The sequence below is a fragment of the Coloeus monedula genome (genome assembly GCF_965178545.1).
Source record: "Coloeus monedula genome assembly, chromosome: 7".
Classification (NCBI taxonomy): Eukaryota; Metazoa; Chordata; class Aves; order Passeriformes; family Corvidae; genus Coloeus; species Coloeus monedula.
In genome coordinates, this window is record NC_138787.1 from 23,421,787 (window position 1) to 23,438,988 (window position 17,202).

The 17,202-nt window shown below is 37.2% G+C and overlaps 1 protein-coding gene across 1 annotated transcript in view; it reads left to right on the forward strand.

Moving 5' to 3' along the window:
• DPP4 (dipeptidyl peptidase 4) overlaps nt 1-17,202 on the forward strand; it is a gene marked incomplete at both ends in the record, with an annotated part of 39,107 nt that overhangs the window by 10,484 nt on the left and 11,421 nt on the right. The window contains 14 exon segments of the mRNA XM_082285592.1: nt 685-737; nt 833-905; nt 2,059-2,179; nt 2,589-2,749; nt 4,582-4,685; nt 8,031-8,160; nt 8,305-8,349; nt 11,323-11,427; nt 11,530-11,597; nt 11,789-11,842; nt 12,290-12,414; nt 13,369-13,416; nt 13,874-13,972; nt 15,977-16,046. Of these exon segments, the coding sequence (XP_082141718.1) occupies nt 685-737; nt 833-905; nt 2,059-2,179; nt 2,589-2,749; nt 4,582-4,685; nt 8,031-8,160; nt 8,305-8,349; nt 11,323-11,427; nt 11,530-11,597; nt 11,789-11,842; nt 12,290-12,414; nt 13,369-13,416; nt 13,874-13,972; nt 15,977-16,046 (1,256 nt within the window).

The following is a 17,202-nucleotide window of genomic DNA, read 5'->3' on the forward strand; positions in this document are numbered from 1 at the left end:
TTTATATCTTCATACAATTATCCAAGAACCCTCATAGAAGGTAGCATTACTGCAACATGTCAGTGCTGTGGGCTACATCAAACCTCTCCAGCCCCACATAGTGAACATGTTTAAATGTGTCTGCATTATCATCATCATCTTTCTCTCACTTAAGTGCCCACAGAGAAATACAGATTTCAAGAGGCAGATTTCTCAGAGAAGGGTTTTATTTCTGTGACAGTATGAACAGGAATAGGTCACCCTGGTACTGGAGGAACTGCCACAGACATACAGCTGGGACCTGTGAGAACTACTATAGAATAAGACACCAAGTTAAATAATACAACATGAAAAATGAGACAGAAAACAGCAAATGAGCCAGTAAAGCACAAGGAGATGGATTAACTGCATACTGATGATATTCTGCCATGTAGCTACAAGGATTTCTGAAAATCTGCAGCATCTCTGGCATCTGTATCTCTGTCCTTAATCAGTCAGTGACCTCTGTTATAGTATTTGTGATGACTCCAGAGGAAAATTCTTTAGCCTTTCCTTAAAGCTGGTTAGAGATCTGTTACCCTCGTATGTTCACTGTGTTCTATCTTAAGAAAAATCATGAGGAGGGTTTTAGGGGTAATTCAAACTGCAAGAGATATGAAACCTGGTGAAATTTATTTTCTTTGTATTAAAATAATTCTTTTGCAGTTGTGGAGGCATTCCTTTACAGCTTCATACCACATCTATAATTTCAGTAGCAGGTCAGTAATCTTTGCACATAAGATGTAGCTTTAACATTCTTTTGCAATGAAATGTCATTTCACTGATTTCTTTTGACTGCATTTTGTTTTTCCAGTTCCATCTTAGATGACAGACTGCTACCTAATGATACACAGTATATCTCCTGGTCACCTGTTGGTCATAAACTGGTTAGTAAAGATAAGTGAAACTTACATAAACAGTTATTTTCATACACGTGACATGGAAACTCACGTTTTCTGTACCCTTGAGGTTTTGGGACTTTCCTACTGCTAGATAAAGCAGCTGAACTAGTTTCAAAATTAACTACTGTTGCTGGAAAGACTCCAAAGTCCCTCTGTTTTATTTTGTTTTGTTCTTTAATGAAAATGCATTCCTGAAAGTAAGTAGTGGTCCCAGTAGTCATGAAGTGCACAAATGTGCAGGAACTTCATGTTTTTACAGTTGCAGACAGTAGCTCATCTCTGACAAAGACAGCAGCATTACAATTGTCTATTTAATCATCACAGTGATTTTTATCTCCTAATTACACAATAATCAATGAAGTTCTACTTGATGGATGCATGTAATGGGATTAGAGGATTAAAATCTCTTTGTACTCTTTCCCAGTATTGTCTTCTTCCTCCTCTCCCCTTCAATCCATGCCAGTGGTGACAAACACTGAATTTGCAAGGCTTGTGCCTTCCCTGTGGTGCATGTTGGACTGTCACAGGAGAGTGTGGTGTTTATTTATTCTTATTGCTTGTAGCATGTAAATTATAAAGACCAATCACAGAAGCAAAGGAAGTTGAAAAGAGCTTTCTGCATCTCAGAGCAAAGCTCTGGAATTAAATTGTCTTGTTCAGTCATTGGAGATGAAAACCAGGGGTGATTAGAGAGGCAGGTAGGTGCAAAAACTGGAGTTCTGAGTGCTACTGAAGAAACATACCATCTTTGCACATCTATTGGCAGCACTGAGATCCCAGTGAATTTTTTACCAAAGCCCTGATAGTTTTCTTTGAAAGGCAAATTAGTGGAAGACAACTCCTGATGCAGGAAAGTAAGCTTGTATTTGGCAGAAAATGAATTGCAAGATTTTCAAAACTCGATCCACTAGTCATTTCATAGTTGATTTGGTTTTTTGCATCTAGGCCCGAAGTTAGGTTGCTACTGCTGATCTGTATTAGTATTTGTATTAGTAGTTCCAAGTTTGTTAAGTATCAATGTTGTATCAACTTTTAAAGATGGTTTTTGTCATCTCATGTAAATTGCCCAGTAGATGAAATAAAGAAAGAAAGTTGGATTTACTTTAATAGTAATTGTTATCACAATCATGTTTTGCAGGCATATGTTTGGAATAATAATGTTTATGTAAAAGCTTCACCAACAGCAGAACCTGTGCAAATCACTCAAAACGGAGAAGAAAATAAAATTTTCAATGGAATACCAGATTGGGTTTATGAAGGTAACTACATCAAGCAGGTTTTACTTTCCACTATGGTGTAAAAACTGTAGTTTATTGCAATTATTACTCATTCCTTACCATTGAAAAATTCAAACTAATCAAAGCCTGTATTTTAAAAGAAACATGCATCCTTATCTGAGCTTAATACCTGGCTAATATGAGGATCTGAGAATGGAAATGAGTTTGCCTAGCTTGCATTGCATCACTGGAAATCTTAGTGTGAATTAGCTTCACGTGATAGATTATAAACATTGATCTAATGTCTCATTTCAGAACCCCAACAAACAGTGTGCAGTTTAGTATCTGAACTTCAATTAAAAAAAAAATCCTATTAAAAACTAATGAGAACTGCATCCAGGATAGGGTCAACTTATCAATTATAACTTTAATACATTTGCATCTCTTTCAGAGGAAATGTTTGGCACGCATTCTGCTCTGTGGTGGTCTCCAAATGGCAATTTTTTGGCATATGCAGCCTTTAATGATACAGAAGTTCCTGTTATAGAGTATTCCTTTTATTCTGAGGACACCTTGCAGTATCCAAAGACCATTAAAATCCCATATCCCAAGGTCTGTGTTATTTATTAAACATGCTTGTTCTGTAGTTTCATTAAGAGAGTAGTCTCATTTAATCAGTTCCTGCTAATGAAAATATTGTCTGTCTCTCCTCAACAGCTTGCTGTGATTACTCTTTCTGAAGTCAACAGCATCTGGCAATGTTAAAGTACTTTATTATCTCCAGGGAAAAGAAAAAAGAGAAAAAAAAGTATGATTTAAGGTTTTGTTGTTTCACCATAAAATTTGGAGGTAGTGATTAGATGTTGAGATAAAAAAGTTCTCACGGAGTTAAGCTGGTACACAGTATTAGGCAGATGTACATTAGGTTAGGGTTGCGCATGGTACTGATAATGGAATCTTCTTCAGCTGATCTAGCATTTTCAGTTTCCTGTATTGAGAGGAAAAGGAGGAATCTGCTGAAGGAGCTTCTTTGCCCACACCTAAAGCTCTTCCAATTTTAGTTGTGAGAGCGAAACGTTTAGTGCAAGGAGCTCCTTCTCCTTCCCCCTCCTCTCCATGTGACTTTATGCCCACTGCTCATGGCACAGCTGGCACTGGGCTGAATGGGGCGAGAGTCAGAGTGCAGAGTGCCCCAGCGGGTTCCCTCATGCACTAACATGGGGAGGGTTTCATGTTTAATACAAGACTTACCTGTGTGAAGTTATTCCACCTTATACGAGATTTTTATTTATCTGAGCAATGCACTTAAGACATAAAGCAAGTACAAATTACACTTAGAGTACAACAGTTGCACTACCCTGCTGAGAGTCAATACAAACATGTTCTCATAGCTGGCCTCCATAATACGCTCATTCCATTGCTGGGAAGGAATAGATGGGTTGAAATCAGCTCAAGCCCATCACTTTTACTTCTTTCCGTTCACCCCTGGGTTTTTATACTCTCTGTTGGCTTAAGGCATCCACATATGTCTCCCCCACCCTGCCCCAATCCATGATGATCTGGTCATCCCAGGGGGATATTATCACTCTTGATTAATGGGGCAGGACAGCTGATACAGCCAGCTTATTGCTCATCTGGTATGGCTGCCTGCTAGAAAAACTGCCCTCAGTTTTCTACCAAGCTCAGCTTTCTCTGCAGCAGCCACGACAGCCACTCCCTACCCTTCCCAAAGGTCCTGGAGCACATGGCCTTTGCCTGTGCCCTTGGAGCCTCCCCCAGAGGTGTCACTGACAGCTGCAGAAACTCTGTCCTGAGCATGGCCCCTGAGAAGAGACAAAGGTATAGAATGAATTGTCGATCTAAATTACACATTTTATTACAAACCCCTTTTGTTTGGAATATTGCTGACTTCTGGAGGTGGATCAAGTACAGCTACCTAACTGTTACCATGAGGACTTGGCTGGTTAACTACAAGAGAAGCAGCCCTTACTGACACAGCTCTTTTGCTGTCAGCAGCATTACATTAGAGATAGTGGAGTACATGCTGCAGTCACAGCTTTGATTGAGATATAGGCAGCTGTGATATGATTAGTTAATGTAAGGTGCTGTTTCCTGTGTGTTAGCAAAGGATTTGATTCTCTGCTAGGTACCATGTGTGGCATGTAGGATGAGATCTGGTCAAATACAGCAAGCCCTGTGATTGTTTCTAAATGTAGTAGTCTTTCTAATCTAGAAATGTCTAACTAACACTTTTGTGTAAAAATACAAAGGATAATTTATGTGTCAATCTTAAAAACTGCTTTTAGGAACTTGTCTTTTCACATGTTTGCAGATGGCTGGTTTTACCTTTCTGTCTGTAGTAACTAATTCATCTATAATTTCAAACACTTATTTCACCAAGAATATTCTCTCTTCAAAAGTACAATGAAAAATTTTATTTTTAGGCAGGAGCTACAAATCCAACTGTACGATTCTTTATTGTGGATACCAGATCGCTTCCATATTTCAGCGCTGTTGAAATTCCTCCACCTGCAGAAATAAAATCAAGGTGAGAAATTTTGGTCAAATATTTGATATTTGATTGTTTCTTTTGATGGGAGAGGAGGAGCTTTTATATGTGACCTCCCTGTATTCAGTGTATATGGCAGTTTTTCCCTGTAATGTGGCTCTGGTAGCAACAAGATTTACCAGAGAAAATCTGCACAGAGATTATCCTCCTAGTGATTATATATAGATGGCATATTCCATGTATGTTATATTCAGAATGTGACAAGTTCTTGGCTCATCACATTCAGTGGAGTCTAACTATGGTGAAGTCATTTCACAGTACAACTTTAATATGAGCAAGTTTTCGTATAATCAAATTATAATATATGTATTCCAATTCACTGGGGGGAAAAAAACCCAACAAAACAAAACCTTAATGGTAAGTGAAGATCTGATTTCATTGGAAGCAGACTCCTTGCTAAGGCAAGGTATCATGGTTGTCTTCAGATTTATACTTAAAATGTTTGTTTTCTTTGGGAAGATGGTGAAAATCAGCACCTCTCAGAGTAAATGGAAAATTGTATTCCTCAAAATGCCACTGGAAATGCACAACATGATATAAATGTATTTTGTAAAGAGCAGCTACATCAATTTAAAGTGCATGCACACAATTTGGTATCCCAGATCTTGGGTTTTGGTTTTTTCTTTATAACAGTATAGTGGAAATGTTTTAGAGGTTTGCACTTACAAACATGATGGGTATGAAAGCACAGGTTATACTGATCAACCAGAAAAAAACAAAGGTCTGTTAGCTTATGCATAAAACCAGCATTTTATACGTGGGGGCCAAAAAGCTATAACTGGAAAATCAGTGCTGTTCCATTTCAGTCCTCACCGCAGTGTAACATCCATGTGTTAACAGAGATGCAAGTTCTTATGAATATGTTGTTCTTTATCCTTCCCATTGCAGTCACACTGCAATAGCTGCATGTTAGATAGCTGTCGTGCCTTGTTTTCCTCCAGAATTTCAGCGCTGCAGAATTAAAAGCCCTTTACATTGTGCTCGATACTGATTGAGATCTCTGCTGCCTTAGAGCTACATTTTACCTTTCATTAACACCTTATGGGTGTTGGTGTGAGGAGAATAACCATCAGCTACCTTCCAGCCTCATACCTGTCTGGCTAACAGAGGTGTGAGTTAAATGGAGTTCATCCATTTTTAAATTAATTTAACATTCCAGTAGTCAGGATTAATACAAATATAAATCTTGAATGATGAGTTCAAGGATCAAAACTCACTCCTGCTCCCAGTGGCTGATCCAAATAATGGTCAAGCTTCACTGTATGTGTCCTGCAAAAGTTGGGGTGGCCAGAATGAATCCTGGGGAATTTTGCAAGAGCAAAGGTACATGAGTAGGAAAAGGTCAGCAATGTGCAATGTTCCTGTTGGGTAGTGTTTCTTCTGGAAGCACAAAGTATTGAATATTTACATTGTGTTTATATGTATACCATTATGTGACAGGACAGGTTAGTTTTTGTGGTGGAAAATTCTATTTTTACTTCCATGGAGCTAAATTTTGAGCAAAACTAAGTTTGAGTTGGTGGCATACCTCACTCCACCTGCCTGGTTGGGGATGCCAAGGGGCATTGCCCCAGCAAATGGTTGCCTGTTACAGCACTATCCAGAGCTTGGATGAGCAGCAATTTTACCCCTGCATTTGAAGGGAGTACAGCACACTTGTGTTGCGAAGGAAGAGTTTTATTTGTCAAGAAAAACTGCCAGAATCTGGAATGGCAGTGCTTTGCCATATGATGGTACTTGAAACCTGACATTCTGCATGAATGACCAGCATGAAATCCATTCAGCATTTAAACACTGGTTTTTGGCACCGAGAGTACAGGGGGCTTCTGTTAGCCAACAGGAGGATGAAGGGAATGGATCCTTCTTACCTGAAATGATCTGCCCCAAAATAAGCTGACTTCTGAATTGAGTGTTTGCAGAGTATTGCTTTTCAGCAACAAATGAGGAAGGGCAGCACAAAACTACTGTACTTTGTACTTGAGTTAATTGCAGCTTAGTTAACCTTTTGTGTGCTGTTGAATACTGAGGGTGCATTCCCACTCTCACAGGGGAGAGATATTTATTATAATAGCTTGATAAATAATATTTTTTTTAATGATTTATAGTCACCAGAATTGTTAACATCTCTCACTTTGAAGGAATAACAAGTGTGGGAGTAATGCCCCTTTTACAAAACAAGGGAAACCACTATTATAGATACATAAAGAGTGGCATTTTCCTTTTTCTTTTTTTTCCAAACAAGCTCCTGCAGACTCAATGACAGTAGCAATTAAATGACCTGATGACTTACCAGTCAAATATAAGTGCAAAAATAGACCTTTTCCAAACATGGCTTTGAAACTGTAATCTAGAAATAAATCTGAAGGTTTTTGGTAACCAGCTGACATATATTTTTAATCCATCCACACTAATTGTAGTGTTTCCCTCCCCAAACTGCAGTGATCACAAAGATACTCTCATCACAAAACTTCCCACACATTTTTGTTAACTAACTTTGGGGGAAAAGGGAACATGAACTTGGAACTAAGTCAAATGTGCAAATTATGGTTAAAAATGTATACTTGCCTTGGAGGGGAAGTTTGTTTTATTTTAGTTCATAAGGCTTTGAGGAGATAGGAGAGATCTAAAATAAGAAAAGACAGTACATCTAACAGATCGTTATGGTAAACAAAGCCACTAAATTTTATGTGGTGCATTTTAAAAATTATTATACAGGAATATTCATGAAAATGGTTGTTTTTTTCAGATACTTAATTCTTCTTGTCAGCAGGGTGGTATTCTGAAGACGAAAGCAAAATATTTAAATAGTAATATCTGGTTTTGGTATGATCTGTCCCTCTGTTGTAACTAATGGAAATAAGTACTAAATTGAGCAAAAGCATGTATCACTCAGAAAATAATTACAAGCAACCAACTTCAGGCAGCTAAGGATAAAATTCCTAAATCTAAGGCATATATAACTTAATATTCAGAAGAATTTCCTCTAGATGCACACAGTACAAGATTTATGAACAGTCTGGAGTAGCTATTATTTTATGCATTAGAGAATAGCTGTTAAAATTTAATTGCAGTCTTTCTGGAAGTGGGTTTGTATAAGCCATCTAATTCTTTATTGTATCTCTGAAAATAACCAAGGCATCTACTAGCAGCAAAAACAATTGATGAAAAAATGGCTCAATTACATTTGCATCATTGTTTATTGTTGAAGAGTAGATTGAAATGAAAATAGCCAGATGAGTCTCATTCAGTGAATTGCTGAATGCTATTGTATGGTATGCTATTATAGAGAGGATTTTAAATATCTTATGTTGTTGCTGTTTTCAGGGATCATTATTTGAGTGTTGTAACATGGGTGACAGATGAAAGGATTTGTCTGCAGTGGCTCAGAAGAATTCAGAATTTTTCAGTCCTCACAGTCTGTGACTTTGAAAATGCTACTTGGTCATGTCCAAAGGTAAGAAAAATTAGGTGGGACAGTTGCAATGGTAAATGAAACTAGAAAGGAGTAGAGAATATCTTTGTGTTTATCTTTGTAGAAATAAAGCCTGGTGTAAGATAAACATAATTGTTGTGGGATTGTTTGTTTTTTCGTTCTTAGGAAAAACAACGTACTGAAGAAAGTACAACTGGCTGGATTGGCAGAGTGAGTGTTCAATTTCTAAAACTGCTACATGCTAAATAATTCTGATAATTACGAAAATTTCATATGAGCCTGTTGCATTTTGCCGTGCCTCTTGTGTGTAGGTCCAATCCTCTTATTTGCTGCATCTTATGTGTACAGGGGAAAATGATCTCAAATGAACCACTATGTCACCCCGTACCTGGGGTTAAGCTTTATTTTTTGTCGGTAATGGGTTCTGAACTCCCAGGCTGGGTTGACAGTGCAGCATGGCTGGAGCTCTAATCATGCCCTCTGTGACCTGTTCATCTTGTTGACAGGACAAGAGGGAATGGCTTTAAATTGAAAGAGTAGGTCCAGATTAGGTGTTAGGAAGAATTTCTTCACTATGAGGGTGGTGAGGCACTGGAACAGTTTGCCCAGAGAAGCTGTGGATACCCTGTTCCTGGGAGAGTATTCAAGACCAAGTTGGATGGGGCTTTGAGCACCCTGGTCTAGTGGAAGGTGTCCCTGACCATGGCAGGGGGGTTGGAACGAGATGAACTTTAAGGTCCCTTCCAACCCACATCATTTTGCGATTCTAGGATTTTATGTTCAGACCAAAAGCATAGCGCCCTTTCCGGATTCCTTTCTACTTCTGACCTGCTGCTTTGGTAGCAGTAGGTAGGGGGGAAATGCAAGTGCCCAGATTCAGAATTCCCTTTGTTCTGGGGAGTTGCCAGCTATGCTGGTTTACCTGCTTTCTAGTCTTCCTACTACCTCCAGAAAGATCTAGGGAATAAAATGTATTAAGAAGTGTATTCTGTAAACTTTGAACCCTCTTAGAAGGAAGGCATAGAGGATAAATGTAATTTTTAGTGTATCCGTTGCAACAAACCATTCCAGGTTTTAAATGGGGCTACTTACTTATTTATTTTTCCCCACATGAAATATCCATTGAAGAGAAGTGGGGACAAGATGCATGTAACTGGCCAGATTAAAATTTTCATGCACTTCTGCCAAACCAGCCGCTACTGTCTGGATGATGCTTTCCAAGCTGCCTCTCAGTCCTTTTGTACATGGTAGAGAGTAGGCACCTAATGAACTACACAGAAGATCTGGGGGAAGTGAAGCAGAGATGCAAAAGTTCAGATTTGGAGGGAGAAATGAGTTTCAGAGTTTTTGATGAGAACACAGAGTACACTTTCCACTCCCGCATTTTCCACACACTGATTATGCTTTAGTCACTAATTCACTTTTGAAGTCAAAAATGAAAGTTTAAAGAAATGCAAAAAGGGAGGCAACAGCAGGGATGAAATCATCCGCAGTATGAAGATGAGAGATCAACCCACCTGCTGTCAAATTTGATATGGAAAGGAAGGCCTTAACGCTGACACATTTTGCTTCTCTGCAGCAAAGGCTTCACAATTAGACAATGTGATGATCAAGCTGCAGACTTTGTAAACAGTTGTGCAAAATGAGAGGGCAAAATGCAAGTCTGTGCCACTAAACTAGGTTGTTGGTTTTTTGTTTCTTTTAAAGAGACAACCCACTTCTTAGGAGCTGTTGGAAGAAATGATAATCTCACTGTATGATTCTTGGATTTGAGAAAGAAATAGAGTAGGGAGGATTAAAGAGGGGATAGGATAGGTATATTTATTCTTGTTTTTAGTTTTCACCTTCTTAGGGATGAGAAAATTATATTTGACTGATAAGGAATATTTTTATACATCTGCAAGATGTATATGTACATACATATGTATTGATAAATTTAAGTAAATTATATATGTGTGTAGTATACGGACATATAGTCCTCTCTTTGTATCTGTAATGCTTTTTATGGTTTTTGGAGGGGAGGGTTGTTTTAGGTTTTTTGGTGGTGGTTTTGGTTCATTGGTTTTTTTTTTTTTTTTTTTTAATAGAGATGAAATTATGTTTCAACTAAGAATGCTCAGCAAAGCCTGCATTGCTGTATAAGGCTTCCAGGTCATCAGCTGTTAGAGCTTGCCAGTTGAGTTAAAAGAAAGTCACACTTTGAAAATAAGGGAAAAGCTAGCAAAATATTTGCCAGATTAATTTTTGCAAAAATATTGCTTGGGAAGAAGGAGAGGTTATTTGGAGCACATGGTTAGGAAGACTTAATTTCTGTCATTGCTTTCTGAATGACTGGAGGCAAATCACTTCAGCTTTGTTTCACCATTTCAAAATGGGTATAACATCTCCAAGGCAGTTACATTGTGTCAGTTGCCTAATTAGCATTTAGATCCTTTGGGCATTTATCACAGAAAGTTTATTTCATTCAGCTCAATTTCATTCCTCTCTTTTTTTCTACCATATGTAGCACATTCAAATGGCAGTCAATAGAAGAAATTGATTCATTTCTGTCACTCTCAATTGATAAATGGATAGTTCCTTCATGAAAATATTATTCCAGTTTGAGTTCTCTGTCATTCTGTAATCACCTACTTACTAGCAAAATTTCCTTGGAAAGCAGCTTGTGGGTTTTTTTTGAACAGAGCAGGACATTTTTCACTCTTAAGCTAAAAAAAAAATGAGTTAAAAGAATTTGTTCACAAACATGTGTTTTAAAATGGGAAATTCAAGAAAAACATGAATTTGCAAAGTTTACATTTTTATAGCTTACAGCTGCTTTGGACAGAATAAAACACTGCCTTTGAAAGTAGATGCACATATTGCTTCCTAAAATTGTAGAAAACGAAGACCACTGAAATTACTTCAAATTCAAGGGGGGTATGGGGGGCTGGATCACTACTGGGACTAATACTCAGGAAATTCTGCTGCTTAAGGAGCAGTAAAATATTTCAAGTGTGTTTATTTTAAGAATGATGGTTACAGGTTCTACCTACTAAATCAGAAGGCAAAAATGTTTGCAGTACATTCATTGATGCCTTGTTTTAAGAATTGAGACTCCTGGTTAGAGATATTAAAACCTAAATTTATCGGTTTGGATCTGGAGTTTTGTTTTTTGCTTTAATAGACATCTCTCTTATGTTCAAGTTTCAGCCATCTGTCCCTCACTTTGCACCCGACAATGCTACCTACTACAAAGTCTTCAGCAACGCAGCAGGTTACAAGCACATCCATTACATAAATGGCTCACAGGTGAGGAATACAGTGTAGGACAGTCACTGCTGGCTTTTGTTTCTCCTGGTGACCAAGGAGCTTCATGTTCTATTTTTTGCCTTGCTTTTTCCCCTGCTCCAGGCTCCAGTAGCTATTACATCAGGAAAATGGGAAGTAATCAGCATAGAAGCTGTAACTGATAAATTTTTGTAAGTATTTGTAAATAAGGTACCGCTTCCTATCATAAGGGCTGGTAAAAAGGGTCTAAACAAACAGGCAGAGAGAACAGGGAGAAGGTGTCATTTAACTCATTAAAAATCTGATTTAAACATGTAAGATAAAATTTTTTAATATTATACTGTAAATATTTTAATAAAACCAGTATGTTTTGCTTTTACAGGTACTACATTAGTAATGAAAAGGATGGAATGCCAGGAGGAAGAAATCTTTATAAGTAAGAAATTTTTTTCTGCAGTATGAGAAAACTTGTTTTTAATGTAAAAGAGAAACTTTAAGAAAAAGCATTGAAAATTTAAAGATTCTAATGTGGGATCTTTGTTAGGATATTTAATGAAAATCAGTGTAAGGGTATAAGCTGCAAAAATAACTGAAATATTTTTCTATAAATTCAGTTAATAAAGGGAAATTGCAAGAAGAAACAAGCAATCCTCAAGCAAAAAAACCCTAAAAAAAATCCTCGTGCTTTTTTTCCTATTACAATAATTTCAGTATTAATTGAACTCAAAAGTTGAAAGTCTGTTTTCACTAGTTTTGGAATCCGTTTCTATCACTTCTGAATTTTAACATATTTCATTCGGCCATCTTATTTAAAAAGCATATATTGGTTTAGCACAGCTTAAAAAAAAAGTAATCTCTGAGATGAAGCTGATTTACTTTGCAGAGTGCTCTTGGAAAGCAGTCCAAAATTTACTAAATGTGTTAGCTGTAATCTGAATCAAGAAAGATGCCAGTATTATTCTGTGTCCTTCAGCAAAGACGCACAGTATTATCAGCTAAATTGTCTCGGTGAGTATATCCAGAATTAATTGACATAAACATGACTCACTGATTAGTTGGATGGTGAAGTTCACTTCGTCAGGATCTTGATATGTACTGTGTAACAATGATATGTGTTGATAACATTGGATAAATGTATTGGCAGTGGAAAAACATACTGCCTCCTAGGCTCAAAAGTACCTTGACAAAAATTACTAGGATAAGACTTGTTAGTTCTATCTGTCAGTGGACCAGAAAGAGCTGCAAAACACTCCTGTCCACTGTGCATCTCCTCGAGAGATGCACGGGGAGCTCTGCCTGCAGAAGGAATTTGGAGGCTCTGAAAGTGTGACAAGCAACAGACTGGGTAAAGAGCAGCGCTTTATGTATGAGAATAAAATTCAGATAGTGCTGGTCAAGAAATAAATCCAAGTAATTTAATCATAAAGTAAGCAGTGGGACTGTAGTCTGTCTCTGATCTGTAAGTGCTCCTGCTAGATAGTACCAGGGATAATTATTCAAAGGGTGGGAAAAATAAAATCGTCTCCAAAATTTCTTTAAATTGAAATGTGTGTTGCTTTTAACATGCTAAGATCTTCCTTAATCCATGGGCTGGAAGGACAGACAGCAGAGAGGGAACTATCTGTCACATTGTAAAAATGGTTGAAGACAGCTGCTGTGGTCTCTGTGACAAGGCTTCCTCATGGCCAAACCATTGTCCCACAACCAAGGCATAGACTTTGCTAAAGAGTGGAAATTCCAGTCTTCAGTACCTCACAGTCATGTGGATCATCTCTGAGACAGTCTGAATATTTTTTGGGATCCTGTGGCTTGAATTTGGGCCCGGCTAACTTAATATTCAGCTTGAGCAGACTGGAGGGAAACGAGTTCTGAGCTTTTATGATTCACCCATTTCCAATTACTTTACGAGGGTTGTGTTTCAAGCCAGCATGCAAACATGAAGGTTTTGTGCCCTGTTAACAGGTCCTGGCCTGCCCATATCTACTCTGCACAGAAACATTGATGATCAAGGTATGGAATTGTCTTTAATTCATATTAAGCCAGAAAATTGCACTGTAAATTTATTCTAATTTCGTTCTCATTGCATAGTATAAGAATAAAAATGTCAGTTACAAAGGGTAAATTTAATTTCAAATAATTACCAGAAGAATAAATTATATAGCTTGGCATATGTTTATTCCAAGTTTATTTAATGTTATTTTACACTGGACTAGAAGACAGTAAGTAGTGTATGACTTATTTACTGGATAATTGTTCAGTTTTTCTGAAACTGGATTTAGTTGAAAAATGGGGAAAAATAACTGAAGGAAAACTATATTGTAAACATTGAATCTGAGAGGAAAAACAAAAACTGCAATGTAAGTTGCCATCATCTCAGGTTTAATATTTAAAGTGATTCATAATTAAAGAGCAATGCATATGAAAAAAATGTGCTTAGTCTTTGAATCTTACTTACTCTGTTATTTAGTCCTCAGATACTTGGAAAATAACACCGAACTGGAAAATTCATTGAAAGATATTCAGATGCCTTCAAAAAAAATTGCCTCCCTTAGTATAGGTGGATACAGTAAGTTCAAAAACATCTTTTACCTTCCCCCCCCCCTTTTCACCAAGCGATTCAAGGTCTTCTGCTGAGGAGCATGACAGGACAGATGGATGTAATGGGAATTCTTGCAGTTATTCAGAACCTGGAGGCAAGACGATTTTTTTTTTTTTTTTTTTTTTTTTTTTTTTTGACATTTCCAAACATTCTGGGTTATTTTCTGAAATCCCAAAATGTTCTTATCTAAAATATGCTTTTTCCATAGTGTGGTATCTTTTCATGATGAAGTGGCTTAACTACTTTTTCCTTTATAATAAACTGGAAAACAGAAGTCTCTAACAGTGCATTAAATAAATAAGAGAAATGAGGTTGGGGCACAAACTCAAAGCTCTTAACCATTGTTGAATTTAAATTAAATTATAAATTCAAGTAGCTCTTCCTGATTTACAGGTGCAAGTCCCTTTGGTTTGTGTTAGCAGGTTGGGAAAATAGAGAAGTTCAGTTACTATGAAAAAAGAGAGAGAGTCTAAATGGAAAATCTTGAGAAAAAATTTAAGCAACATTTCAACACTATCACCTTTGACTTTGTGTGGGGGATTGAAAAGATTGAATAGATTTGGATTGAATAGTCATTCTTGAAAGCACATTCACGCTCCAAGACTGCATAGACCTCAACACAGACCAGAACAAAATGCTAGACAATGAACTTTTAATGCTTTGTGAGGGGTGCTCCTCAGAATTTGGGTAGAGAAATGTTCTTCGTGTGCTCTTAGGCTGAGCAACATCAGAGAGCCCAGCAGCGGGAGACCTGGTACCTATCTAGACTGTTCTTGCTCCAGCCTTTGCTACCAGCTTTTCTCTTCATGACAAACTTCCTCCTGACAAAATGAGCAGATATTCTTAATGGAATTAACATTTTACAAACTGGGTTGAGTTAGGTCAGTCATGGCTAACTGTTCTTTTTGATGCCTCCCTTCTTTCACTGTTACCTTATTTTTATAATAACTCTCTTTATCTTTGTGTTTTCTGTCTTTTATTTCTGTCAAATTCTTACTAGGGCTAAAGATGAAATCTTCCAGGCAAGACGGAGATTTAAAGATGTTCTTCATGCTATCAGTTGTATATTCATTTTTTTATTCCTCTTTGTTCTTACTACTTCATGTCTTCAGGGTAAAAGCTTTTGGGTAAGGGGAATCTATTTTTAATACCAAAAATAGGAGACGAAAATCCATTTATGTAGTCCTACTTAAAAGTTTCAAGTCTGCTCACAAATCCATGTAGATTGTCAGAGAAGAAATCCACCCCTGTGACTACAGAGTATGCAAACAGTTGAAATTAGTCTTTTAATGTGTTCAGTTTAGATTGTTAATGTTTCAGTGTTCTGATGCCTTGCATATTCATATCTGGGCAAATTTCCGTAAGATTTGCACTCTGACTATTACTGCAGTGCAGTCCATCAGCATTGCAGCATCAGTTCTCTTAAAATTCAGGAATGAGCAATTGAGTTATTCAGTTTGCAAAACTCAGAGGGTGTGCATTCAAAATGTTCAGCTCACAGCCAACTTGGGTAGAACAAATAACATGAATGGAACTGGAATCAATATTGCTTCAAAACTAATAGATAGTTGTATATGTTTCTTGGATGCTTTACAGACTGTCATGCAAAGTCTATCTGGCAGGTTCAAAATAATATAGAATTTCTTTCCTCTGCTGGTAGAGAAATCTTATTTTTGAGCCTGTGTTAGATTTACCACTGTAGAGACATAACAAGTTTCACATGTACTCTTAGAATAATGTCATGAGACAGCATGTTGAGTCCCCAAATTTTATTACTTTCTGCCAACTTAAAACATTTTTTAAAATTACTAGATTAGCTAGGAACTTCTATGTATATATATTAGGACAGTTCAGATGAAACTGCTTTTTAATTTTTAGGGGGTGACTCAAATGTGGTCTTGTATCAATTGTAATGCATCTCAAATAATTTCACTGTAGAGCTGACCTAAGTCAAACTCTTTTCACTTTTAGACCTGTGGTATCAAATGATACTGCCTCCCCGTTTCGATTCATCAAAGAAGTACCCTCTGCTCCTTGATGTGTAAGTTTTCAATCACATGGCAGTGTTGTGTTAATAATCCCTTTCATCTACTTCAAATATTCTTAATAAGGAAACACAAAACTGGCACGTTTTCTAATTACTTCTTGAAGTAGTTTTAAGATGGAATGAAAAATTGAGGTGTATCCCAGTTCATGGTGGATTCCTGTGCCCTCAGATGATGTAAGGCTTAATGAGCACATGCTCTGGCGGTGGCACTGAGGCAGATACACTCTCTCATTTAACAGCCAGGATGTTCGTGTTAGCTTACCTCCTCCTCTGCTCATGATGTTCTTTAGGAATAATCTTTGATGAATCCAGAATGAAACCTTGAATAAGCCTTGTATCCTAAAGCTGAAGTAAAGTGTGATGTTGCATTTTTTCTGTGATATTTGACTGTCAATCAGTGTTGACAAACGTCATCCTGTGGTCAGGATTACATTTGTTGTGGGTTTTTCATACATACAAGACCATAAGCATGTGCTGATTGGTCTGGTCTTCCTCAGGCACTTCTGTTCATCCTGGTATGTTTTCTTCTAAATGGGAATTACTGAATTTTAGCTGTGTGTTAATATAAAAATTGTAAGCTTTTCCTCTTTTTACAAAAAGCTGACTCTGTAAGGAAACTAGCTGTTAATTCTTAGATTCATCTTTATATAATGCAATTTGGTAGCACTTTTTTATGTGCTCATTGAACATTTTCATAAGCAGCCAGTGCTCTTGGCTTCTTAAGAGTTGTTTTGGTTTTGATACTACTTTTATTGACTTACCTGAACCTTTGTGAGGATCACCTCTGGTTCACAATGATCTTAATATCAAAAATTATTTTGGAGGTATAGGGATCCATAGCTTGAATTAAATTGCCAGTAGCTTTTTCTTTGCTTCTAAAACTGATGGGTGGGCTATAGAGCCATAGGAGCCATTCTTCTATTTCTTACTCTGTTGAACAGTGGCTAGAGAAGTGCACTGCACAGAATTTTATCATCAAGGCACTCAGAGTATGATTTCACAGTGGTCAAGTACTTCTGAAATATTTTAAAGTAAAAAGTTAAAATTATAGTTTTGCTTCCTTTTTCTCAGCCTGCATAAGAAATAGTTCAGACTGATGAGACACTGAAAAATGCAGAAAATGGTATTTTTCATTTTTCCAATTGAAGGC